Source organism: Camelus ferus, chromosome 11, assembly GCF_009834535.1.
Source record: "Camelus ferus isolate YT-003-E chromosome 11, BCGSAC_Cfer_1.0, whole genome shotgun sequence".
Taxonomy (NCBI): Eukaryota; Metazoa; Chordata; class Mammalia; order Artiodactyla; family Camelidae; genus Camelus; species Camelus ferus.
Window position 1 is genome coordinate 23493812 of NC_045706.1, and position 27029 is coordinate 23520840.

The 27029-nt window shown below is 35.1% G+C and overlaps 1 protein-coding gene across 1 annotated transcript; it reads left to right on the forward strand.

The window, feature by feature from the left end:
• PCGF6 (polycomb group ring finger 6) lies at positions 1 to 23002 on the forward strand. The gene is made up of 10 exons (XM_006182983.2): positions 1 to 481; positions 1213 to 1312; positions 1404 to 1500; positions 2270 to 2325; positions 2426 to 2485; positions 3371 to 3479; positions 5960 to 5987; positions 9427 to 9525; positions 13006 to 13092; positions 21755 to 23002. Exons 1-10 carry the CDS (start codon positions 119 to 121, stop codon positions 21809 to 21811), a joined length of 1056 nt encoding a protein of 351 aa, XP_006183045.2. The 5' UTR covers positions 1 to 118; the 3' UTR covers positions 21812 to 23002.
• Positions 23003 to 27029: the final 4027 nt, after the last annotated feature.

Genomic DNA, 27029 nt, shown 5'->3' on the forward strand with positions numbered 1-27029 from the left:
ACTTCCCAGCGGGCCGTGCAGGTCTCCCGCGCCTGCGCACTGGTAGCTCAGGCAGGCGGGCGGAACTCCCGCGCTATCCAGCCACCCGGTCTCGCCTCGCCTGGTCTCTACCCCGGGCATGGAGGGGGTCCCGGCTGTAACGGCAGGGAACGCGGGCGCGGCCAAGGCCGAGGGAGCCGCAGCCATGCCACCCCCATCTCCCGCCTCCCCGCCTGCCCTCACCCCAGCGCCCGCAGCGGGTGAGGAGGGCCCGCGATCTCTGCCTGAGGCGGGGGCTCCTGGCTGCTCGGGCTCCCGGCCCCCTGAGCTGGAGCCGGAGCGCAGCCTGGGCCGCTTGAGGGGCCGCTTCGAGGACGAGGACGAGGAGTTGGAAGAGGATGAGGAACTGGAGGAGGAAGAGGAGGAGGAGGAGGAGGAAGAGATGAGCCACTTCTCGCTGAGGCTGGAGGGGGGCCGGCCGGAGTCCGATGACGAGGAGGAGGTATTGATAAAGCCCGTGTGCGACCACGCCGGGCCTCCTCAGTCAGGGCCCGGCCGGATCCCCAGCTCGCCGCTGCAGCCCTTGGCACTTTCGTGGACCCCCACGTCTCCCTGGCTTGTGGCGCGGACTGGCCTTCTGTCCCGGCCGGATTCCCTAACGACTCATTTTGTGAGGTTCCTGCAGTCAGTTAGGTTCTCTGGGTCCAAGTCATTATTGAAGCTACTGCGTACCAGGGTGGGTAGGCGCCGAGGGTACCGTCCTCTCGCCTTCCAGGAGCTTTCAGGGGGACGAGAGGAACAGCCCATTTCTACAGGATGTTGAGAGGATGGTCAACCCTTCGCCACCTAGATTTCTAATTGGAAAGATTTCCTTTTTTTAATGGGGCATTGCATACTTCATCAAGTTAGGCAGTAATCCTAGCCAGTAGGAATTAATATTTTAAACACCAGTATCCCGAAAGTTTGTCCATTTTGCAATAATTCCTAAAGTAAGATGCCCGTCATGAAAAGATCTGGCAAGATACAGTATATCCAAAAGAATGAGATCTTTTTGAAACATTGGTTTATATTGTGTAAATTTGAGCAGTATTTTGAAGGGTTGGCGGTACTGTAACATTTATCCATGTTGCAAAGTAAGCTATACATTGTTGATAATATAATTTGGGGATTATGGCTTAAGAATTTGAGAAGGCAAGGACTTGTATTTTAAAACTGTTTCCATTGCATTTGCAGCGCCTGATTAATCTCTCTGAGCTGACCCCATACATCTTGTGTTCCATTTGCAAAGGTTATTTAATAGATGCAACTACCATTACAGAATGTCTTCATACATGTAAGCAAATAGTTCATCACATTTTCGAATAATGTATTCAATTTATGAAATGTCTTGAAGGCATCCTAATTTAAACATTTTTTTCCAACAGTTTGTAAAAGCTGCATTGTAAGACACTTTTACTATAGCAACAGATGTCCAAAATGCAACATAGTGGTACATCAGACACAACCTCTTTATAACATAAGGTAAGAAAACTATATAAGTAAAATTTATATTCTAAGTATACTTTTTCTGAAAGCTTGAAGTTATGTAGTTGGTAATAAAATCTTGACCAATCTCAAAATGATGAGAAAGGGAACTACACATTCTTTAAAGAAATACAAATAGAGTACTTACTGTGTACCAGGCACTGTGATATCTGCTGGGGACTTAAAAAAAAAAAAAGAGGCACAGGCCTCTTCTTGAGAATTTTAGTTCTATCACTCAAGTTAATGAGGCTTAAGTAGGCTTGTCATTTTCTGTATATCTGGAATTCTATTTTTAAAACTAATACTTGAAATAACTGGCCTCTTTAGAAAAACCTAACTATCATAGGTCATTGTGGCTTATTAATCAAATTTTCAGTTCATGCTCAGTTTCCTAAGGGAAGAAAAATACTGAAAGTAGATTACTTTCATTTGTTTAGCAAATGCTATTATGTTTTTACTACCTTGTTAGAAGAGTGCTTTGCAGTTGACAGAATTTCAAAACACAGTCTCTGCCCTCAAGCTCACATTCTTATCAAGGGAATAGGACTAGTACACATGGAACAATTTAGCAAACTGCTCAAGAGTTATAATTACTTGATGTTCTCAGAGATGAGAACCATGAGTGCTACCTAAAAGCAACTCATCTCTGAGAAAGGAGACATCCACTTCTAAGAGAAAACAGTTACTTACAAAGAACATCATTCACTCTGTACCAAGTGCATTTTTTCTGAATTCTGAGGCATTCTCCATCCTTTCCTTTTATTAGGTTGGACCGACAGTTACAAGACATAGTGTACAAATTAGTGATCAATCTAGAGGAAAGTAAGTTTATTTTATTACATAGTTGTGAATCCCAGAATCAATGCTGACTCTATGAGTTACATTTTAAGTGTAATTTAGTCTGTGTTTTATCATTTTTTAGGAGAAAAAAAGCAAATGCATGATTTCTATAAAGAAAGAGGTCTAGAAGTACCTAAACCTGGTAAGTTTGGGTGTATACCATAATGTATTTATAGATTAAAGAATACTTACTTAATAAAATTTACTCCCTTTGAGGTTCTTTTTGCTGGTAGCTGGTTATTTTATGATCAAAGAGAGAAAGATTTTGAAGCTAATGATTTACTGTAATCCAATTTAATTATTTACAAGCATTAAAGAATGCAGGCTCTGGAGCAGAATTGTCTGAGTGTGACCCTGGCTCTGCCACTTGACTAGCTGTATGACTGGCAAATTATTCAACATCTCAGTTTCCTCTTCTGTAAGGCAGGGATAATGATAGCACTTTATAAAATTGTTGTAAGGTTACATTGAGTAATACAAAGCACTTAAAACAGTGCCTGGAACATAGTAACTGCTCAAATATTAGTGTTTATGATGATGGTAATGCTGTAGTATGGAAGTTAAATAGATTGGGTTTAAATCCTCGTTCTTACACTTACTATGTGTGTGACTTTAGGCAAATTGCCTGATCTCACTAAACAGTAATCTCATTTTCTTTACAGTTAAAAAAAAAAGTAGCAATAGAACCTATGTCATGGAATTATAATAAAGGTTAAAAGAGATGGTGCATGTAAACTCCTGAGCATGAGCCCTGGCACATAGTAGCGCTTCTACAATTGATGTTGCTGTTGTGCTGAGCTCTGTGGCCCCAATAAACCAGCCACACGTGTCTGCGCAGTGGTCCCCAGGCTTGTCTCTAAGTTCACTGGATTTGACAGATTAGCTGATGTTACTGAAGAAAGGGAGACTGAGTGCTTTATGATCTTTTAAATAGTCAACATAGTTAAATCTGTGTAATTATTTTTCAAAGATCTCAATTCATGGAACTTTTATTCTAACTCAGCTTTTTTGTTTGGCTATCAAATAGCTGTTCCACAGCCAGTCCCTTCAAGCAAAGGAAGATCTAAGAAAGTCTTAGAATCAGTGTTTCGTATTCCACCTGAACTTGACATGTCTTTATTACTAGAGTTCATTGGGTAAGTACCCTAAATCTCTACCTCTAAACTTTAAAAAAAAATTTAAGTTCCAACAGTTATGAAATTAACTTGAACTCAGGTAACATCAAGTTTTTCTGATATCCTTTTAAAAAATTAATGTATTTAAGACTTAGGAAAAGGTCTAAAGAGTAGTACAATAACCATTTATACCTCTTATCACCTGGCTTTCGAAATAAACCATGCTAATATGGCATAAGGCACTTGGCTACCTCTTCCTGTTCATTCTCCCTTCCCTTAAAGGTTAATAACTACTCTCCTAAAAGTAATAATTATCATTCCCATGCATTTTTTAATATGTTTACCACATGTGTATTTATTCCTAAACAGTATGTAGAATTGCTTTTGCCCACTTAAAAACTTTAAATGGTATCATACTGTGTTTTCCCACTTGCTTTTTCACTCAGCATTGTGTGATTCATCATGTTGAAATGTGTAGCTCTAGTTCACTCATTTTCACCATTCCCTGGTATTCCCTTAAAATAAATATACCATAATTTATCTTTTCTTGTACTGTAGAACTCTTATTTCCAGTTTTTTTGCTATTGTAAACAGTGTTGCTTTAAACATTGTGTACATATCTCCTTGTGTATATGTGAGATAGTTCTCTGAGAGTGTAGATTTGCTTAGTCTTGGGATATGTTCCTCTTCAACTTTACTTGGTTTTACCAAATTGTTCTGTAAAGTAGTTGGACATCTCCCTAATTTATGTAAATTGCTTCTTTCAAACACTGTAGCATATAGTGTATTCCATTATACTGCTACATTGTTAAGCAGAGTGTCATCATGGAGTTGGCCTGTATCAAACTGTAGTTTTCAAAATAATTACATAGTTTGCAGAATAAAATAAAATGCCTTTCTTGGAAAATCTAGATTTTCTATTTTATGTCACCGATGACTATTTGACTTCTCAGTCACTTCCTTCTTGTAACTCTAGGTTACTTGTATCATTTATTTAGTACCTATCTTGTACTGTGTTGTATTTATCTTTATGTATTTATCCTGTGTTCTTAACTGATATTAAAGACCCCTAAAGGGAGAGAAATCTTTCTAAATTGGGGATTATAAAAGCAACTCACAGGACTGTTGTAAGAATGAACATATAGTATTCCTAACACGTCTAAACTATTATCAAACTAGGACCAATAGGAATAAGTTACAGGGAGAAACATATTTGATTTAGTGCAAGCAAGCAATTTATAAATAAAGTTGCCCACAAATGGAATGACCTGGCTTGTCAGTTAAGCTATCTCTTTAGGTATTCAAGCAGAAGCCAGATACCCATACATCATGGATTCTATAGAGACAATTCTTGCAATAAAGAATAGGATATTTTATTTTATAACTCTTAAGTTTATATTATAATCTTAGATTTACATTTATACATAATATGTATGTATAAATTTGTTTCATACATATATGTTTATTATATATTCTGTAAATACATGTTTATAATATAACATATATTACAGTTTAGTGTACTATTCTATTATGTTTGTATTATAAGAATACTCTGTAGATGATGCAGTTGTGGTTTTTTTTTAACTTTTGTTATTGAAGTATAGTCAGTTTACAGTGTTGCATCAATTTCTGGTGTACAGCATAATGTTTCAGTCCATATACATACATATATTCCTTTTCATATTCTTTTTCATTATAGGTTACTACAAGATACTGAATATAGTCCCCCCCCCCCCTTTTTTTTTAATTGTGGTCTTGTGTATTCTTCACAGCATGAAAGGGAAGAAAGAGGGCTTTGATTTGTACAGCTTTATTACTTGCTAGCTCTGTGACCTTAAGCAAGTTATTCACCCTGTCTGAGACTGATTTTCCTCATCTGTTGAATGGGGACTAAAACCTGATTTACAGGGCTACTGTGAGGACTGAATGAAAAACATGCATAATATGTAAAGACCTAATATAATGCCTGGTACTTAGTAGATGTTCAACGAAGTTTGTTCCTTGTCTTCTCATGATATAAAAGTAATTGGTTTAATCAAAACCTGCACTTCTAGGGGAAAGGCAAATTGAGTAAATCATGCCCAGGTGATTTTGCTACAAGTAAAACAACAGGAAATATAGCAGCTTGCTTGCAAGAACTCTATCTTGTAAAGGTTACTATAGAGAACAACCACATTAATTATGATAGAAAAAAGAAGTTTTACTTTAAGCTGGAAAATGTTAGAATGCTAGATGTGGAGAAATCTAATTAGTAAGAATATACTTTTAACTGCTGTAGGTAAATACTCAAAACAATATAAAATACTTGGTTAAACTGCCTTTGCCTTACCACTAGGTGGCAGATATGAGAATTAACTGCATTTGTTTATTTCATAAAGAGTTAGGTGACCCTGTTTTAAATTAAAATGATGTTCCTCAAGTGTTTATATTTATGTTATTTCTCTGATATATAATTAAACATATAGTCTAAAATATTGATTAATTTTGCTTTCTTTTTTCAGTGCTAATGAAGGCACGGGACATTTTAAGGTATTTTACTTTTATTTTTCATTTGCTTCACAAGAGGACCCTAAGTGCACAAATTTAAGTCACATTAGCAATCATGAAGACTTTCATCAATTACAGTAAAAAGTGTTTTATAAATAAAACTTTTTGAAATATGAAGTACATTCAATAGTGCTCTCTTATAATAGCTTTATAAAAAAGAGTTATTAAGTAGGGATTTGTTATTGATTCAAAACTGTGGTCTAATGAAAAATGAATGATTTTTAATACTAAAACCAAATACTGTGTTAGTTTGGTGGTAAAAAAAAAAATTTTCAAAGCATTTTTTTGCATAGTTGGCATTTGGAGTTAAATACGAGCTTAAAATTTTATTTGCATGTAACATTTTTGGTTCAAGTTAACCTGCCCTAAGTTGTTACTTCAATCATTTACTGAAACTTTAGAGGTAAGAATAAACTCCTTTGTAACATACTTAAGTTCAGAGTTGTCTTAAAGACCTCAGTATCACAGGTGCCATTGTAAACAGTGTTGCTCCTATAGAATGAGTCACTCAGGAAAAGGTGACTTTTAAAAAAAAAGAAAATTGGGGGGAAGGTAATTAGGTTTATTTGTTTGTTTTTATCTTCGTGGAGGTACTGGGGATTGAACCCAGGACTTTGTGCATGCTAAGCACACACTCTACCACTGAGTTACACCCTCCCCAACAAAAGTGACTTTTTAAAAAGGGGTAAATCAGGCCTTATTGTTACCTGGGATTGTAAATATATAAGAAAATAGTTGACTTTGATCTGTTTAGATTTTCAGTGACTTTGTCAAAGTCTATTCTAAAATTAGGATGAATTATACCTGTCACAAAACACTATGTATAGTGTTTTGTGACAACAGTGGCTTAGGACTTGAGTTGAAGCACAGGAACAGATGGATACTTCTCTGGGTGAAGTATATTATAGGTTTCTCCCAGAGATCAGTGTGATGGAGGGAATGCAGTGTTAGATTTGGTAACTTTTAACCTCTTCCAAGTTGTAAAATACCAAATTTATGGTGATTAATTTAAGAAGTATGGTATATCCATACAATGGAATACTGTTTGGCAATTAAAAGGAATGAAGTACTGATACATGTACAACATGGATAAACCTTGAAAACATGTTAAGTGAAAGAAGCCAGGCACAAAAGATCACATATTGTATGATTCTGTTTATATGAAATGTCCAATATAGGCAAATGCATAGAGGCAGAATATAGATTAGTGATTGCCAGATGCTTGGGGGAGAGGAGAAATTAGGAGTGACTGCTAATTGGTACAGGTTTCTTTTTGGGTGATGAAAATGTTCTGAAATTAGATAATGGTGGTAGTTGCACAACTCTCTAAATATACTAAAAACCATTGAATTGTACACTTTAAAATGGTGAATTTAATGATATGTAAATTATACCTCAATAAAGCTGTTACATTAAAAAAAAAAAAGCCAAGATCCAATAGAAACTTTGAATAGAAGCATTGTTTATGATATATTTTGAGAATATAAAAATATATCTGATAAAAATAATATATGCATAAATTAGAATTTTAGCTTGAGTCCATCAGTAGTTATTATATTTTTTGTATGTGGAATCTTTGTTTTATTTTTATTCTCTTTGTAATGACAGCCCTAAAAGCAAAATCATTTCTACTAGGTAAGAAAATTGAGACAATTGGTGAAATTTGTACATTTACTATGTATTTTTGATATCAAGAAATTTCTTTTCTTCTTCTTCTTTTTTTTTTTAGTGGACCTACTGGGGATTGAACCCAGGACCTCATGCATGCTAAGCATGTGCTCTACCACTGAGCTATACTCACTCCTCACCCCCCATATCAAGAAATTTTAATATATGATAATAATATATTATGTTTTTAAAAAGAGTTCTTATCTTTTAGAGATGCATACTGAAGTATTTACAAATGAAATTTGGTGTGTCTTGGGTTTGCTTCAAAACAAATCTAGAGAATGGGAACCAGGAAGTAGTTGGAGTAGGAAATGTGTGAAGTATATTTAAAACAAGTTTGGCTTTGAGTTGATAAAGCTGGATGATAGGTATATAGGAGTTTATTATACTGTTTTCATAGTTTTGAGGCATTAAGTTTTATTGTTAACCAATGATACAGATGTTAATTTGCAGGCTTTGTGTCTGTGAGAGGTAATGAGTGTATTGTTTCAGAAACATCCTATTCTGCATTTTGAGACTATTTTTACTTTTTGGAAACAGTCTTTTGTACTTTCTTGGCTAGCAAGTTGGCAATCTTACCATTTTTCTTTTAATTCTGTGTTTATAATGGAGTTGTAGTTATAACTTTTCATATTATAGCTCAGTATTAAGAAACCAAACTACAGATAAGAGAGCTGAGTGCTGTTATATGGAACAACCTCCTCAGTAGCAATTCTGGGTTCCCTCTCTGCTAGTGCTAGAAACATATGGTTCAAGTTTTTCTAAAAATTACCCTTTTAGTTCTCATTTCCGCAGCTTTTCATTTGTGTTAATAGTAGTATCCTTAAAATTACCTCAGAGAGAGTGGCTGAGTAAGCATTTGTTTCTACTTTAAAATCCTGTTATCTCTCTACCTGTCATCTCAGACCATTGAATCAGATTCCAGCCATATACATCTAGATGTTAATCTTTTTATTTTCCACTTAAAAAAAAAGAAGACCTTTTATTATGGAAATTTTCAAACTCATACTAAAGTAGGCTAGTAAGATGAATGCCCATGTACACATCAATTAACTTCAATGATTATAAAACCATGTCCAATCTCATTTCGTCTATGTCTTCATCATTTTTCCTCCTGTATAATACTGAAGCAAATCTCAGACTGTGTCATTTTATCAGCAGATAATTCAGTTTGTTTCTAAAAGATAAGGAGTTTTTATAAAAACATAATAATGATACTATAATTTAGAAAATTAACAGTAATTTCCATAACCAAATATCCATATACTATTGACTGTTTAAATTTCCTAGATAGTCTCATGAAAATTGTTTCTTAAGTGTTTTAAAAATTGGGATCCACATAAGATATATATATTGATTGATACATGTCTTATCTATAGCCCTTCTATCTTTTTTAGTCTTTTCTTTTTTTTTCTTTTTTTGCAGTTTTTTGTTGAAGAAAGCAGATTGCTTTAGACATTTAATCATGGGTATTCTGTCAATAAGTTTAACTCTAAGTTTTATTTTTAACGAGGTATTAAAACAAATCAGTAAGCTTTTCTATTAAAAAAATTGGTGACACTTTTCAGAGAGGGGAAACTGAGCAGAAATTCTTTTTTTTTTCTTTGATAGGTAAATTAACTCAAATTTCTTAGTAACTTTTCTGTAATAAATCTATTGAATCATCTTTGCTATAAAATTTTCTTTAAGGTTTATACATTTTATGTATATTTAATCTGAAAATAGATTTTTTTGTTGTTGTTCACTTTTGTAGCCATTGGAAAAGAAGTTTGTCCGAGTTTCGGGAGAAGCAACTATTGGGCATGTAGAAAAATTCCTCAGAAGAAAAATGGGTCTTGATCCAGCTTGTCAGGTAGAGTCCATGTGTGTAAAAAGACAGGAGAAGTTGTGGGATTACCTTTAGCATACTGAAGAAAGAACTGTCTCTAGGATTTCTTGCAATCATGTTTGTTTTATGATGTTGTGGATATTATGAATGCTAACTGAATATGGGTGCACGGTGATTCCGACCCCCCAGTTTCATCACATTTGACTTACTGTTTCTTACTGCCATTGATGACCATCTGTGGGTGTCAGAGAGAAGCTGAGGCTATGAGAACTGTTAAAGAGCTTCTAGAGCCCCAGTTCCGGCTCTTTCCTTTTTATAGTAGAGTTTCCTATGGTGTAGCCCTACCATTCATTTATTATGCATTGATACTAAATGGAGCATCTTTGTACCAGACCTTAGTACAAAGATGAGACAAAAAATTCATGCCGGCAGGGGAGTCAGAGTTGTGTGAGGAAGATATAGAAGTAAACAACTGACTGACAAAAGGATATGATGGCACAAGAGCACAAGGGTAAATGATTTAACTTCGGACGGTCCAAGAATGGATCTGAAGAATGGATTTTTTTTTTTTTTTTTTTTTTTTTTTGCCAGACAGACAAAGAAAAAGGAACTTTCTATCAAAAACATAAACAAAAAAACCAGAGTATGAACAAAGAGGAGTGAGTGTGGTGGCACTGGCTCATTCAGTGAAAAACCCTGTCTTGGAAGCTTTAGTGTGATCTTGCTTTTAAAAAGATAAGGGTTTTTCTTCCCTTAAGACTACCTTCACATTCTGATTTCTGCTCTGAGATTCAGAAATTTTGTATATCTAAGACTTGATACTCCAGAGGGAAGAAAGTTTATGCAGAAAAGAGTTAACAAAGCAGACCTGAGGCTGCTGCCTTTAGAAGGGCCGGCTTACAAGGTTGACCCTTGCCTAGCAGCTGGGAACTTGACTTGCAAAAAGTTTCCTGCACTAATATGAAAATCCCCTAACTATTGAGTGTTTCACTGTGCCTAGACTGTACAAACAATGGATCTATGATGAATACCTGCTTTGCTTCTGGGAGTCTTGAATTTGGTGGTTGCTTGGTAGAGAATGCCAACATGACCAGCCCTCAGTAAAAACCCTAAACTCTGAGCTTCAAAGGGACTTCCCTGGGCACAAACTTTGCACAAGCTGGCTACATTCCCACTGCTAGAGAAGGGAATATTGTGGGTGTATTGCCTACTGGATTGGGAGGGAAGAGCATAGAAAGCCTATGCATGGATTTCTCCAAATTCCACCTCCATCTTTTTACCTTACTGATCTGACTGTGTATCATTGCTCTGTTGCTGTAATAAATTATAGCTGTGATCATGGTGAGTCCTGTGAGTCCTTCTAGCAAATTACCAAATATGTGGGTCATGTTTGCAGCACCCTCAGAGATGTGACTCTGAATGAACTAATTAAGTGAACTAATTTATGAAATATTTGCAGTCAAATGACTTAAAAATAAGCATGTTAAAATCAGACACAATTTAAATGTTTATCAGGGGAATGGCTGTATAATTTATGATATATTCATAAAATGGGACAGTATGTAGCTATTAAAGAGAGCTTACTATGTGCTGTAAAAAATGTCCATGGTCTATTAAGGTTTTTTTGTTTTTGTTTGTTTTTTTTAAGAAGTTGCAGAACAAAATATGTAGCATAGTGCCGTTTTTATGAAAACAAAAACCCTACATGCACAAAGAGCACCTAGGAACATACACATTAAATTGTTAGTAAATGGTTAACTTCTAGGGGTTAAGATTAAGTTGATAAAAAAATGTAGTAACCAAATCATAAATGTTTACCATGTGGTGAAGCCTACTAAAAGTGATGGTCTCTGGGTTGTTGAATATTTAATAAAAACATAGTGTTAGTTTCCAAATTCTTAAATTTTTCATGGAGGTAATTTCTGTATGAAAGATCTGCTTTCAAGTCATTTTGCAAACAAGTATTGCTCTGCCAGCTTTAAAACGGTTAAGCATAAAGTACAAAAGTTGTTACTAATTAAAGGTTATGCATTATGAGATAATGCAGGGCTTGACAAACTATAACCCATGGGCCAAATCTAGCCTGCCATCTGTTTTTATAAATGAGATGTTTTATTGGAACAGCCATACTGTGGCTGCTTTCATGCTACAGTGGCAGAATTGAGCACATGTGACAGTGATCCTATGACCCTCAAAGCCTAAAATGTTTATTATCTCACCCTTTACAGAAAGTTTGCCAACTCCTGACACACTTATGTTCAGAGAAAGATAGACCTGGGGACAGATCTGAGTTCAGATCTGGGCTTTGCTACTTACTTGCTTTGTGACCTTAGGAAAATTTATTGTCTTTACCTCTTAGTATCCCTAGCTGTAAAATGGGAATTATAATACCTAGTTCACAGGAATGTGAAAGTTAGATAACATATGTCAAGTACATAGTGGAACATGTGGTATACACAGTGGCAGCTCAGTTAAATGCAACTGCTTTTACTATTCTTACTCAACCATGCTAAAGGCTTTAGGGAGATTAACATGTTGGCAGTGTTTTGAGTAAAACAGAATTTGAAAGGAGTTCTGGTTAGGAGGTGGTTTCAGTGATTTAAGCCTAAGGGCAGCAATTAAAAGAGTGATACGAATTTAAGAGAGATTATGAAGAAAGAAGCAACAGGACTTGGTAACTGATTGATTGGTTGTGAGAAGAAAGGAAAAGGAGAAATAGGAGTTAGAGGTGATACTCTTATTTAGAGTAAGGATAAATTTCATGCTATAAACGAAATAGGGACGTTAGAAGATGGAGCCAGTTAAGTGATATATATTAATAAGATGTTGAGGACCTGATCCCATTTTAAGGTAATGGGAAAGGAGTATTCAGTGAAAGAGAAGAAATAAGGATTTGCATTTCTATCTTAGCAAGCAAGTATTCTGGAATCATATTACTAAAGTATATAACTATACTACCATATCATTCTTTCTAGAGAATCTTACATAAAAGTAGATTTATCTTAGAGCTTTGACATTCCTAAAAGGCTGAAAAGACCTTGTTAAGGTTGTTCCATCCATAAAACAGTTCCCTTACTGTGTAATTTATGTCAGTGTTAGACTTTCCACTGTTGGAAAATGAGATATTCCTTGATAAGAAAAATTTCACATAACTAAAGATTGCCTTTTTAAGCATTATATACCCTTTTAACCATTATATCATGGAACTTTAAAATATATATACTTTCCTTTTCCTCTTATGATGAATATATCAAATGTAATTTAACTTGTTCTCACAGATTCAAGGAAATCATTTTTTGAATATCTGCTTTAGTGTTTTGTTTTTCTGCAATGTCCTCTAATGCTCTTTTTATTTTACTTAAGTTTCTAAAATCTTTCTTGAGAATGTTTAATGAGTCTAAAAAGCAAAATCTAGTCTAGAAATAATTATGTTGATTTTTCTTAATTTCTTCGTACGGTTTTTTTGAAGCGGGAAAGCAATCTTATACTGTTGTTTGCCTGTAGGTAGATATCATCTGTGGTGATCACCTGTTGGAGCGATATCAAACTCTAAGGGAAATTCGACGTGCAATAGGTGATGCAGCAATGCAGGTAGGTCTTAGACTTCAGGATATCTATGCCTAACAGGTACGTTATTCAATGAAAGAAAGAAGTTCCATGTTATCAATAAATTTTTAATAAATATTCTATAACTTTCTTAAAATTACCTGAACTATAAGTAATAAAGTTAATATTTATTGAATGACTACTGTGTGTCAGGCACTTTTCTAAGTGATTTGTATGGATTAGCTCTCCTACTTCTTACAATTCTATGAGGTAGATATTCTTTTATCTTCCTTTTTAAAGATACGGAAACCAAGGTCCAGAAAAGACACATAACTTACCCATGGTGAGTTAGTGGGTGAATCAGGGCTCAAATGCCAGGCAGTTTGATTCTGGAGGCCTTGCTCTTTTTCCTCTGTCCAGTACTGTAGTGGAGCATTGAAGATTCCTGGACAAATATGTCTGCTAGGACATTTCTTTAAGAAAAATTTGCAGATACTCATTAGGCTGTAGAGATTTACATACCATTTCTTGCGCAATAGGTAAGAAGCCATGGTAACTGTTTTGATACTTTAATTAGCCTATAATGTGAAGTCTAGTTAGGATAAATGAAAAGCAAGATAGGATATACTATTTTAATGAAGAGAAAAGCAAGATCCACATATTCTAACATATCACTGAACCTAGAGTGAGAAATTGTTTTAAGAGCTGTATGTCTCTGAGAAGCTTATAAAGTACTGATAAAGATTTGATGAACAGCTCTCAGCTTAACAATTTTTTAACTTGTTAGAAATATAAATCTTTGTTTTGCCATAATTGCCTATGCTCAATGAACAACTACACAGAAACACACACACTCTTATCTGCGTACATACATATGTGTTTTAATTGACATATAATGAAAGGCCTGAGTTTTGACAAATGCATATACCTATTTAATTCAGAACCCTTCTTGAAATTTAGAACATTACCATCACCCTCAGAGTTCTCCCATGCCCCTTCCCAGTCAATCCCTGTTCCCAAGACTGAGGCAAACACTGTTCTGGTTTTTTTCTCATCATAGATAAATGTTTTCCTGTTTTTGTTTGTTTTATTTTGTTTTGAAGTAACATACCATACAACTTACCCATTTAAAGTATACAATTCAGTGGTTTTTGTTGTATTTACAAAGAGTTCTGAAACTATCACCACAATCAATTTTAGAACATTATCATAGCAAAAAGAAACTCCATACTTGGTGCTCACTCCCCAAATAACCCCAGTCACCCAGCCTTTGTCAACCACTGTGCTATTTTTTGTCTCTGTGGATTTATCTGCTTGGGACATTTCATAGAAATGGAATCATACATTGTACGGTATTTTGTGACTGGCTTCTTTTACTTAGCATAATGTTTTCAGGGTTTATCTGTATTATAGTATGTATCAGTACTTGGTTTCTTTTCATGTCTGTATAATATACCATTATATGGATGTACAACATTTTACTTAAACATTGATCAGTTGATGGGTATTTGGGTTGTTTCCATTTTTTGGCTAATATGAATGGTGCTGCTGTGAATATTAATCTACAGCTTTTTGTGTGGACATGTTTTTATTTCCATTGAATATAAACCTAGGAACAGAACTGCTAGGTCATATGGTAACTATATTTAACTTTTTGAGGAACCACTGGATTGATTCCAGTGCAACTTTGCCATTTTATATTCCCACCAGCAGTGTAAAGGGTTCCAATTTCTCTACATCCTTGCCAACACTTATTTATTATCTATCTTTTGGTGATGGCCATTCTACTGGGTGTTCATTGGTATCTCATTGTGGTTTTGATTTCATTTCCGTGATGACTAATCACATTGAGCATCTTTTCATGTGTTTATTGGCCATTTGTATATCTTTTAGAGAAATAGCTATTCAGATCCTCTCTCCATTTTTAAAAATTAGATTTTTTTTTTGGCCTTTTATTATTGAGTTGTAAGAGTTCTTCATATATTCTAGATACTAGTCCCTTATCAGACATAAATTTATAAAAATTTTCTCCCATTCAGTGGGTTGTCTTTTCACTCTCTTCATGGTGATCTTTGAAACACAAGTTTTTAATTTTAATGAAGTCCAATTTATCTGTTTTTCCTTTTGTTTCCTGTGCTTTTGGTGTCATATCTAAGAAACCATTGCCTAACCCAAGGTTATAAGTATTTATACCTATGTTTACCACAGATTAGTTTTGTTTATTCTTGAATGTCATATAAATATGGAATCAAAGAACATGTACTCTTTTTGTGTCTGGCATCTTTCACTTAGCATACATTTTGGAATTCATCCATGTAGTTGCATGTAGCAGTAGTTGTTCCTTTTTATTGCTGCATAGTATCTCATTATACAATATGCCATATTGAATCCATTCTGCCATCCATGGACACTTCGGCTCTTCCCAGTTTGAGGCTAATATAATTAAAGCAGCTATGAACATTCTTTTATTTTCTAAAAATTAGTGGATTTTTAATTTTTTTATTAAAGTATAGTTATTTACAGTGTTGTGTTAGTTTCTGGTGTACAGCATAGTGACTCAGTTGTGCATAGATACATTGTTTTTCATATTCCTTTTTCATTATGGTTTAGCTGTGAACATTCTTACGCAAGTTTTTTCCTCCTCTTCCCTCTCATTTTCTTTTTTAAACAGTTTTTTTTTTTTTTTTTTTTGAGAACATATGTTTTCATTTATTTTGGATAAATGTCTAGGAGTGGAATTACTGGATCATAGGGAAGACTTATGTTTAGTTTGACAGGAAACAAAGAATCACTATATTTTCCTGTGATTTTTGTGGCACTGCTTTACCACCAATCTATAAAGAACTATGGCTGAAATTTCTGCAGCCTTATTGACTATAGTTTATTGTGGAGAATTTTATTTCATTTTTTTGTTTGATTTTCTTTTTGCTAGTTTGCTACAGATTTCCTTGTACCCACCAGTCAGATTTAATGAGTATCAACATTTTGCTATTATAGATAAGAAGATGTTAAATTTTTATCATTTTAAAAAGAGATTTGAAACAAACAAGGCAAAATGTTAATACTCAATAAAACTAAGTACTGGTTACAGAGGTATTTGTTAATATAATCTTTGTACTTTGAAAAATTTTAAACCTTCAGAAAAGTCATAAGAATAGTACAGTAAACATCCATCTACTCTTTCCCTGGATTCACAAGTTTTAACTATTAGGATTCCATCTGGGAAATATAACCAATATGAATGTTATGGAATAAGGGATTACCCCTTAAATAATTGTAGGGATTGGTAAAGAAGTGTATGGAAAGATATTGCCTGCATCTGGTGGTAGTTACAGTAGTCATTGTAAACCAGAAGGGCAGCAGTTGGAAGAAAAAATGGACATGAAGTGGGGAAGAGCAAGAATAAACTGGAAACTAGAAGGAGAAACTGGAATCTGTGTCTCATCACCTCCGTCCTCAATGATGTGGGTGATCTGTAGACAAAGCTAGCAGTCTTTGCCATGGTGCTGGCCTGGAACTCAGAGAAGCTGAAGATGGAGCTCTGATGGGGCAGGAGGAGTTGCAGGCCTGGCTGCTGCCCTATGCCAACAATGTGAGCCACAGCAACAATGCATAAGCTAGAGGGGCAAGTGCTACCCTATACGGACCTTCTGAGAGTAATGGCTTCTGCTTCCTTCCACTTTCCAAGTCTTGTGCAAATCTCTATTGGCTAAATAATTGACTAACCCAAGAGAGAAGAGAATTCCCGGAAATATAGTTTCAATTTGGCTAAGATGACCCAGCAAAATGCAAAAGAATTGGCCAAAATTAAGACTCACAATGTAAGTGCTTATGAGAATGTGGAGCAACTAGAATTTATATACATTGGTAGTGGAAGTGCGAACTGATTCAATTACTGTGGAACTCAGGTGTTAGCATCAACTAAAACCATGTGTATATATACTCTATAACCCAGCAATTCCATTCCTTCATATACACCCAATAGAAATGAATGATATGTCTGCTATAAGACATGTACAAGAAGGGTTATAGTAATTTTATTCATGATAGCCACAAACTGGAAGCAACTCGAAATCCAACGAAGAATGAGTGAAAAATTGTGGCATGTACATGCAATTAAATACAGCTATCGTATGCAGCAACATGGATGAATCTCACAGGCATAATAGCAAAAGCATCAAGGCCCAAAAGAATATACAGCTGATCCTCATTATTTGAGGATTCCATACTTACATATTCACTTACTCATTAACATTTTATTGGAACCCAAATTAATACTAGTAGTGCTTTCATGGTCATTTACAGTTTTTCATAACTGTTTTTTAATGATATTTAGAGTTTTTAAAGAAATCACAAGTTTTGATAATTTTGTTAATAAAAATTATAGGCATACTTACGTTGTGATAATAGTTTGTCCAGAATAGTAAAGATAATTGGCAATAAAATGATTAGACCATCATATTTTTTAAATGGCTATTATTACTAACTTGTATTTTATGTGTGTTTTTAAAAAGAAGAGAGGGGACTTAGTCATCTTTTTGTTTCTTTGTAAAAGAGACTGGCTTTTCCATTGAGAAACAGTTCTCTTATTTCCAAAAATGACATGAAGAAGCATGAAATATAAACTATCTTTGCAATACAGCCAACTTAGTGATAGAATAAGATGATGTTAGAACTTACTGAAAAAAAGTCTTCGGAAGTGAGGGGGTAGCTCAGTGGTAGAGCGCATGCTTAGCATGCACAAGGTCGTGAGTTCAATCCCCAGTACATCCATTAAAAAAAAAAGTCTTCAAGCTATTTCGGTTGGAAAGTGAAAAGAAAAAGGGAAATCCATTGATAAGCCTGCCAGGTTAACTGAGAAACAACACATATATGAAATTTCTGGGAGCTAGAAGAAAGACTGTAATAATAATTAACATTTCTTGAGCTCTAACTGTATCCAACATACTATATTCTAGGTGTAAAAGAACATATGTTACTTATGTAAGGCTCACAGCAATCTTAAAAGATAAGAACAATATCCCCTTTTTTCTTTTCTAAATATTATTTTGAAATAATTTAAGACTTAAGAGAAAACTTACAAAAATAGTACTGAGAGTTCCTATATAAATATTACCCAACATCCTTTAATATCAACTTCTTTCATAACCATAGTGCAAGCATCAAAACTAAGAAATTAGCATTACTGTAATACTGTTAATAAAAACTGCAGACATTTGGATTTTGCCAGTTTTCCCAGTTTTGTCTTTTTTCTGCCCCAGGATCCAAATCTGGGATTCCACGTTGTATTTACTTGTCATGTCTCTGTGTCTTCTCCCTCTACTCTCGTCCTTCCTTGTTTTTCATGACTTTGATACTTTTGAAGAGTACCCTCAGTGTGGGTTTGTCAGATGTTTTCTTATGACTAGATTGAGGTTATGCATTTTTGCCAAGAATGCCACAAAAGTGATGTGCCCTTCTCAGAGTATCATATCAGAGGATACATGTTGTCAATTTGTCTTCCTACTGGTATATGTTTCTCTTTGTAATTAATAAATATCTTGTGGGAAAGAGATACTTTAAAACTATGCAGACATCCTGTTTCTTCTGAAACTTTGCCCTTAAATTCTAAAATCCATTAGTGGATCTTATAGATGAAGAAACTGGTATATAGGGATTAAGTAATTTGCCCAAGGTCACTTGGCTAGTTAGTAGTAGAATCAAGATTCACCTATTGAAAAAATTGAACTTAAAGCTCAGGCTCTTAATAGAGGGGTAGCTGAATACTTTTTCAGATGATTATTTGATTTTCTTACATGTTTTTAGAAATATAGCACCATACCAATTGTCTACATTTTAGTAATAAATAATTCAAAAGATTCTTCATAAAACATAAAAGCAAAACTATTTCTTAGCTAAGTAAAGTGTATTTAGAGGCATATGAAATATTTCCTAAAATTTTTGCAAAATCAAACTTCAGAAATCTTAGAAAATGATTGCCTTTTTAAAAATTAAGCTTCATTAAGCACAGTAATGTGTGTTTCATTCAGCATTATTAGGCAAATACCCGCTGGTTAGGATGGTTTGTTTTAGGATAGGATATGAAATTGCCTCTCAGTGACAGGAATAACCCAAGCCTGCTTCCTATTTCGATTTTCTTTTTTTTAAACTGATGGGTGGTGCAGCAGGTCTACATGGTTGTTTGTGCTATTTATATGTGTGGTTTTGATTCAGCTTGAAAAATAATCTTACTACATGTAGCAGTACATTTTATGCACATTATATGTAATGTTAGTATTTCTGCTTTGAAGTCTTGATATTGCAATGGGATTCCAACTTTGTTAAATGTATTTGATATGCTCGTTATTGTGTGCATTTTAAACTTTTTTTGCTTTCTCCCTTTTCTGGTTGTGTGCCTCCTTTTACAACAAGCCTCTAGAAACAGTTTCTGAGAATTACTGAGCTATGTTTGTAATGCAGATGTACTTAGGGAGTATGTAAAATAATCATTTTAACAAAAGAAATAGATATCTAAAACTTAATACTAACTAGGGGAAAAGGGTCCATTGTGTAAAACATAGTTTATCTTTGGATTCAATGTTTGTCTTTGGTTTTACAAAGTAGCTTGTATTTTCAGTATTTTCTACATAATATGGTAAAATGTAGAGCAATAGCAATGCATCAATAAAATGGGTAAGTTTTCCGAAAAAAGCTTGATTAGAAATGTAAAAATCTAGGAGTAAAACTCCAAAGTCAGTGGAGTGGGCAGAAATATGACTTCAATTCAAAAAATCTTTACAGAGCACTATTCTAGACAGATGGGGAGATTCAGAGATGAGCAAGTCCCAGAACTTAAATAGCCTATAATACAATTAAAGTCCTCATTGATAACAATTTTAAGTGTCATGGAATCTCAGGACCTCTTAGCTAAATGAATAACATTATCTCTGCAGTGGGAAGACTAGGACGTGGCAAGTGAGGGAGAGATTGGTAGGAGCTGAGATCTGAGCAGTTGGAATAAAACTATGTAGGACTTTAAAGGCCATAGTATGAATTTTGGATTTTAATAGAGTAAAGTGGAAAACTATTGATTGGAGAGATTTGAGCCAGGGACAGAAGTGACATAATCTGACTTGCCTTTTAGAAAATTCACTCTGGTGGATAGTTTAAGAAGACCATAAATAGAGACATCTAAATATAAAATATATATAATAGTTATATATTCCTATATTTTTATATAGAATATAGACATAATAGACATGTAGATATAAATTTGAATTACAAAGTATTATTTCATAGAATGTGATTTTATGCATGTATTGAAGTTGTTTTGAGATTTTGAAACAGCTTGTAATTCTGAAACATAACTATATGCAAAAAATTCACATTATGTAAAGTGTATTTTGTATTCATGTTAAAATGTTAATAGAATCTTTCCATTTGTGTTAGAATACAAATTCATTTACATTGATTAGACTAATTAGTCTAGATCAGATCTTATGGTCTATGGGCCAAACATGGTATGGGATTCTGCTTTATTTGACTTATTCTGTGTTTTAAATATTTTTAAGTTTAAGTTCCTTTAGCTAAGCATCTGCTCTCTGGTTTACCACTGGTCTCAACATTCCCTATTGACTCACATACCTAACTCACATATTCATTTATATTACTTTTCTAGCCTTTGTGGGCATTTGAATTTGTGAACCCCTTTGTAGAATTCTGGTGAGTTTTTGCTGGAGTTGCCAGTAACAGAAGCCAGATTGCAATGAGTTGAGTAGTGAATGAGAAATGAGGAAGTGGAGCCATGAAAAAGCTTAGGAAAGATGAAAGAGTAATAGCTAGAGCAGGGTTGGAAATGGAAAGCATGCATTGCCGCCACTCTCTCTGTATGTTGCTCCAGGTGGGCCCATTGCCCATGGCGCACTTCCCCAATGAGTCTTCCTTTTAAGTTAGTGTTCTGGTTTATGATAGATTAGAAATAGCACCTTAAAAGGTTAGATTGCATGCTAGATGCAGCCTCGGTGAGAGCACAAAGAATTAAGACCTGATATCAAGAGAGGAGACATAAAAAGACTCAGAAACATGGTATCTGGAGTCATTTAGTCTAAAGTCTAATGGTTAAGTTGCCCAACAACCCCAGAGGCCATCACTGTGTTACAGCACGGTATAGTTACTGTTCATGATGATGACTCTGGATGTCAAAGAAAGGGTAAATTGTATTGAACAGTCTTCGAGGAGGAAGTAAAATATATGACATTAAATGGGTAAGAGTTCCAACGTTTTCTCACTTATTTTAGTAGTGAGCTGCATTTATGTAGGAAATAAACATTTTATTTCTTAGCAGATCCATTTACTTTATGATAATTGAATCTTTTTTTAGAGAAGCCCAATGCTTGGATGATACATTAAGTAGACTGTGCAGAAGGAATGGTGTATCTTTTTTAGTTCTTTTCGGAGAACTGTTTAGCCATAACAGTCCTGGCTAACTTTGGATACCTGGTAGTTTCAGAATTTTCTTCTGAGAGTCATTAAAAAGGCACATTGACAGGGAGGGATTGGTGATGAGGTGAGTAAATAGGCAAGTTTATTTATCTGAGACCTTTTATTCTCTTTAAATCAAAGAGTTTCACGTTTGTGTTAGGTTATAAAAAATAAACTATCTTTGACTTGATCATTTACATGGGTTTTCAAATAACTGCGAAACACTCTTTTTTGTTTTACTTTTCAGGATGGTCTGCTGGTTCTTCATTATGGTCTTGTGGTTTCTCCTTTGAAAATTACTTGAAGATTCTAGGATTATGATGGGAGGGAAACAAAACAAGGAGGCTTCTGCAGGACTGCATCTCACCAAAGATTTCCACGAAACGTGTAATTGCTATCCCTTTGTGCTGTTCAAGACATAACTTATCTATTTTCAGCACCAAGAATCATAGCATTTATAAGTACAACTTGGAATGATAGAATGCATCTGTTTTACTAGAGACTATCTATAAAAAGCATCTGCAGCTCAGGGGGAAAATTTTAAAGCATTGAATTTTTAAATTCTTTGTGATTTCAAATACTTTGACATTGATTTTGTTTCCTAATCTTTGAAGTTAATTGGTTACTGTTTTTGTCTTCATTGAGCCATACCCCTTTCAAGTTCCTGGGTAGGAGTTTGCTCTCTGGAATGGCACCAGTTGGGCAGTCATCCTTTTGGTAAAGAAAAGAGCTTTTGAACTGAAGATTTAAAACCAGTCTTTGTTAAATTACAGAATGTACCTCTGAGACCAAGACCAAAACTATGGGCCACTTTTGTATGTCGCCATCATATTTTGAAATTGTTTTTTTTTTGTTTGGTTTGGTTTGGTTTTTCAACCAGCAACACTACTAAAGAGTTGTTATTCACTTCTAAAAGGGATGAATTATAATTTTTCTGTGTGAAGAGACTGTCTCCTTTGGGGTTTATGGCCCGTACCATAAGCCTTCAATGTAGTAAAAGACTTCTTTAACATATCTTACAATGAAGGGTGCCTCTTTGCAACAATATTTGATTCTTTGACTGTTAATTAACATTCATTTTGAGTACATAGTGTTTGTCAGTACCTTGTAATGGCACTGCTTTTGAAAGTAATTTAAAACTTTGAATTTGAGAAGTTTACAGAATGCTTGTTATATGTTCATTGTTTTCTCAGTAAGTCAGCTTAATGATTATTTTCCCATTACTTTGTCACTGGGATAAAGAATACGGGTGTTTGAGAGCTCACTCACTTGCATGCAAAGATTTCACTTTTAAACATTATTTGCCTAAAATTAGTGCTGTGATGCTTTCTAAAAGAAATATTTTATAGACCTTACTTCACTGCAAAATTTTCAAGTCTGCATAAAAACAATTACAATTGGATAAAGATTGGCAATTGTTTTATAAAGAATTTGTGGAGTATAAATCTCTTCTAACATTTAATACAATTTTTTAATAAAAATTTATTTTAACCTATTTTGGAAAAATGTTCATGTTTATGATAGATTTTTTAAAAGTAACCAAAACTCTTTAAGAGACAAGGTATCAGAATCAGTGTTTAACTGTGCCATCAGATAGATATGTTATAAACATCTTTACCTTCACTGACTATACTAGATGCCTATATTTGACAACGGACAGAATAGCAATTATGGAGTTCATTGCCTCTTAAATGTTTCTTGCACAAATTACTTACTACTTTTATTCTTGTCTCATGTTAATATACCTGTGTCAGGGATCTTCAAGACAACCCTCAGTTTTAATGGTTCAGAAGAAGGACTCATGGGATCCAGAAAGCTATTATACTTGTGGTTACAGTTTATTACCATGACAAGATACAAATTAAAATCAGCAGTGGGAAGAGATGAATAGGGTAGAGTCCAGGAGACACCAGCCAGGAGCTTCCATTTGTCTTCTCCCCGTAGAGATGCAGGAACAGTGTTTAATTCTCCCAGCAATGACATGTGGCATATGTGAAGTGTTGCCAACCGGGGAAGCACACCTGAGTGCTAGTGTCCAGAGTTTTTACTGGGAATCAGTCACATGGGCACTGCCTGTGTTTGACTCAGCTGTTGAGACCCCAGCACCTACCCAGCAGTCAAACTGATATAACATGTCCCTGAGCCCCAGGGGTACAAAAATGGGCCTTTACCATAAATCACATTGTCAGCATGAACTATTTGGTGCAGCCCAAGGACTCAGGCATACAAAGACAGGATATTCCAAGGGCTTAAAATTTATGATTTATAGTAACATGGGAAAGCACTTATTTTTTTAAAGTAGAATATTAACTGTAATTATTTGGTAAACATTTCTGCAGTGAACAAGTCAAAAGAACATCCCTTGTTACACATTGTGTGGACAACAAGATTAAAATTAAAGGAGGGTGATCTACCTTCAAGGAAATCACAGCCTGTGGGTTACATATGTCTCTCAGAATCTTAACAAAGGGTAGATACTGGTAAATACTGTAAGAGTCACAAAGAACTTTACACTTTCTTTTTTTTTTCCTTCCCTCCTGGGCTTGACCCCCAAGAACCCCAAGAATGAATTTGTATCTGGTTATTTCTATCTGGTCTTTTGTTACCACCAGGCAGTAAACTAAGTAAGAATGCTGATTGACTGGTTTACAAATCTGTGCTTCCAAAACCAATGTGACCTTGGGCTACATCAAAAGAAATAGTTTCAGATCAAGATAGTTAATACTTCTAATCTCTAATGCATCTTGTGTTCAGTTCTGGGTAGCATACCTCAAAGATACTGACAGAAGGGAAGGCAGTGGGATAGGGAACAGACAGAGGGAGAGACAAAACAAGAGTAAGCATCGAACAATTGCTGTCTATCTTGGAGAAGCAAAAAACAACGGTGAGAGGCAATGGTAGCTATCTTCAAATAACCAGAGGGTCAAAGACTTAGACGAGGGAAAAGCATAAGCAAGAACAAACAAATGCCCTGTCTTGTTGCCTTGAGTTAGCCTTACTGCCCCCACAAGCAGCATGTATTTAGTTTAGCTGAGATAGGATCAAATGTTTTTCAAGAGGAATTTTTGCTAGGAACATAAGCAGGAATAAAACTAAATGCCCAAATCTTCACAAATAGGACTATATGAAGTACAGATTCCAGAGCCTAACATCAATGGCTAGAGAAAGATTTGTTTGATTGGCACAGCTTTGCAGATCCCTTTGTTTTTGCTTAAGTCCTCTCTGAGCAAAGATGCCCAGAGGGCTGCTAGTCTGTGGTAGTTGTAGTTTGGCAGAACGTGTGCTTGGCAAATGTCTCAGTTCCTCCCCAGATGCCATCCCAATCTTTTCTCTCTAGTATTGACCCAAGTCATTTCCTCTGACCTTGGGCTTCACTGAGCTTCCCCACTGCTTCCACTCATTGCCCTTCCCTTCTGATTGAGTCAGATACATTCTTATTCATGATGATCCCTCCTCTGGACTCCAAGTTAACACAGACCTTGCACACACTCACATAGTGACTCTCCTACAGCAACTCTGACTTTGGATTCTTGAAAGTAATGCTACTCACGAGTTTACATGTCCTATTCAGCCTGCCCAAAGTATATACTTGGTGATTTGATCCAGGATGAATATTCTTGAAGGATGACCAGGTCATAATTGCTTATTAGACGTGTGACTAATTTAAAAAATGTTTCCCCTTCAAAGTTTTAATAGTTGCAACCTCTGTGGTGTGTTTTATCTTGGAAAGCCCTAGCAACAGAAAATTCAACAGATACTGGTTCCTAGTGTTAACCTTTGCTGTCTTCAGTAGATCATAACCAAAGGGTAAGTACTCATTTTTAACCTTTTTTTAATATGTTGTTGTGTATGTGAGTTTGATTATTGGCCTCTCTTCAAAACTGGGCTGATGAAATCTAAATTTAATACCTATTGAGATTAATAGTCCATACACAAATGAAACGCCATATTGATCTTCTGAAAGGTTGCCAAGTATTTACTTACATGGAATGGATATTGTGGTTTGATCTTTACCTTATTTTGATTTCCTTTTGATGGTGTCTGTGGTTTTACAGAGGTTATTATTATGATACTACATTCATTTAAGTGAGAAAAGTTTTTTTCTTCCAATGTTTCTAAGAAAATGTTTTCTCAAGAGAAAAGCTGGTTGAATAAAACTTTAAATTAAAAGATAAAGAAGACAAAGTTTACCAGGAACAGATTTTTTTTTCCCCCAAAAAAGACACAGGGGCAGTATGCACAGTGGTTAAGGATATGAATTGTGAAGTCAGACTGCATAGCTTTGACTTTCAGCTTTGCTATTTGCAAACTATATGATCTTGAACATGTTATATAACTTCTCTGAGCTTTAGTTTTCTTTAACTGTAAATGGGGACAATGGTACTCAAAGACTTGTTATAAGAATTACTGACTATGTAAAGCATTCAGAACAGTGTCTGGCTTTAGCCTATTTTCAAATTCATATATGGTCCTTATGTGGTCGCTTCTTACTTTGCAGAGTTAGTTTCTAATGAATAAGTAGGTCTATTAATATTAAAAGATTGATTTTAAACCGTCTGTTTTTTTTCCTTCTTTGTTACATATTTTCTCTATCCACCTCCTATTAATAACTGGGAAAAGGATGGGGATATAGACTCTGGAGTCAGATCTGAATTCTGCTTTCACCCTACATCTAATCTTAGCTCTGGTATTTCTACTTCTCAGACTAGGTTAGTCCATGGAAACTTTCAGTTACCAGAAAGGAGTTCCTTTTGTTAAGCTCATGTCTGGCTTAAGATAAAAAGATTATCTAGCCCTAAAGGACATCAGGAAATCTATATGTCATGTATGAATCCTTATGCCAGGAAATCATGGGGGATGCAAGTTACCCCTCTCATTTATTCATACTTATGGCATAGCAGATGAAACTGAGTTAAATTTGTTTTAATAAGCACTTTTAGGGAAAAATGTTTTTTTGTCCTGTGCAATAATCAGCAGTTAACTAGACCTGCTACTGATTGTATACGAAAATTCCCACCCTTATGCTAATGATTTTGGTTACACTCTGCTGAGCATTCTATAACCCCTAGGAGCGTATGATAGAACCGGAATGAAATGTCTCAGCACAGAGACCTCATCAGGGGAGAGAGTAGCCTTGTGGTGACCTACAGTAATTAATCAATGAGAAAGTGAGGCTGGAGACCCTTCCAAGGTCAATCTTCATTATTCTTTGTAGCCTGAGCTTTTTCTATTTTGTTTTATTCAGAATTACTGAAGCATGGAAGAAACATAAATCTTTAAATATCTGTGGTGTGACTCACTCCATTTTATTACAGTCCTGGTGTGTGTGTGTGTGTGTGTGTGTGTGTGTGTGTGTGTGTGTGTGTGTGTGTGTGTATTGCAAGGGACTGTAAGAAAGAATTTATAAATTTTAGCAATTCCCCCCTCTCACCTTGTAAGCTTGTGAAATAGCATAAAATGTGAGGGCAATCAAATCATCTAGGAAATCAATAGAGGAGGACAGAAGCCCTTGATCTACACAG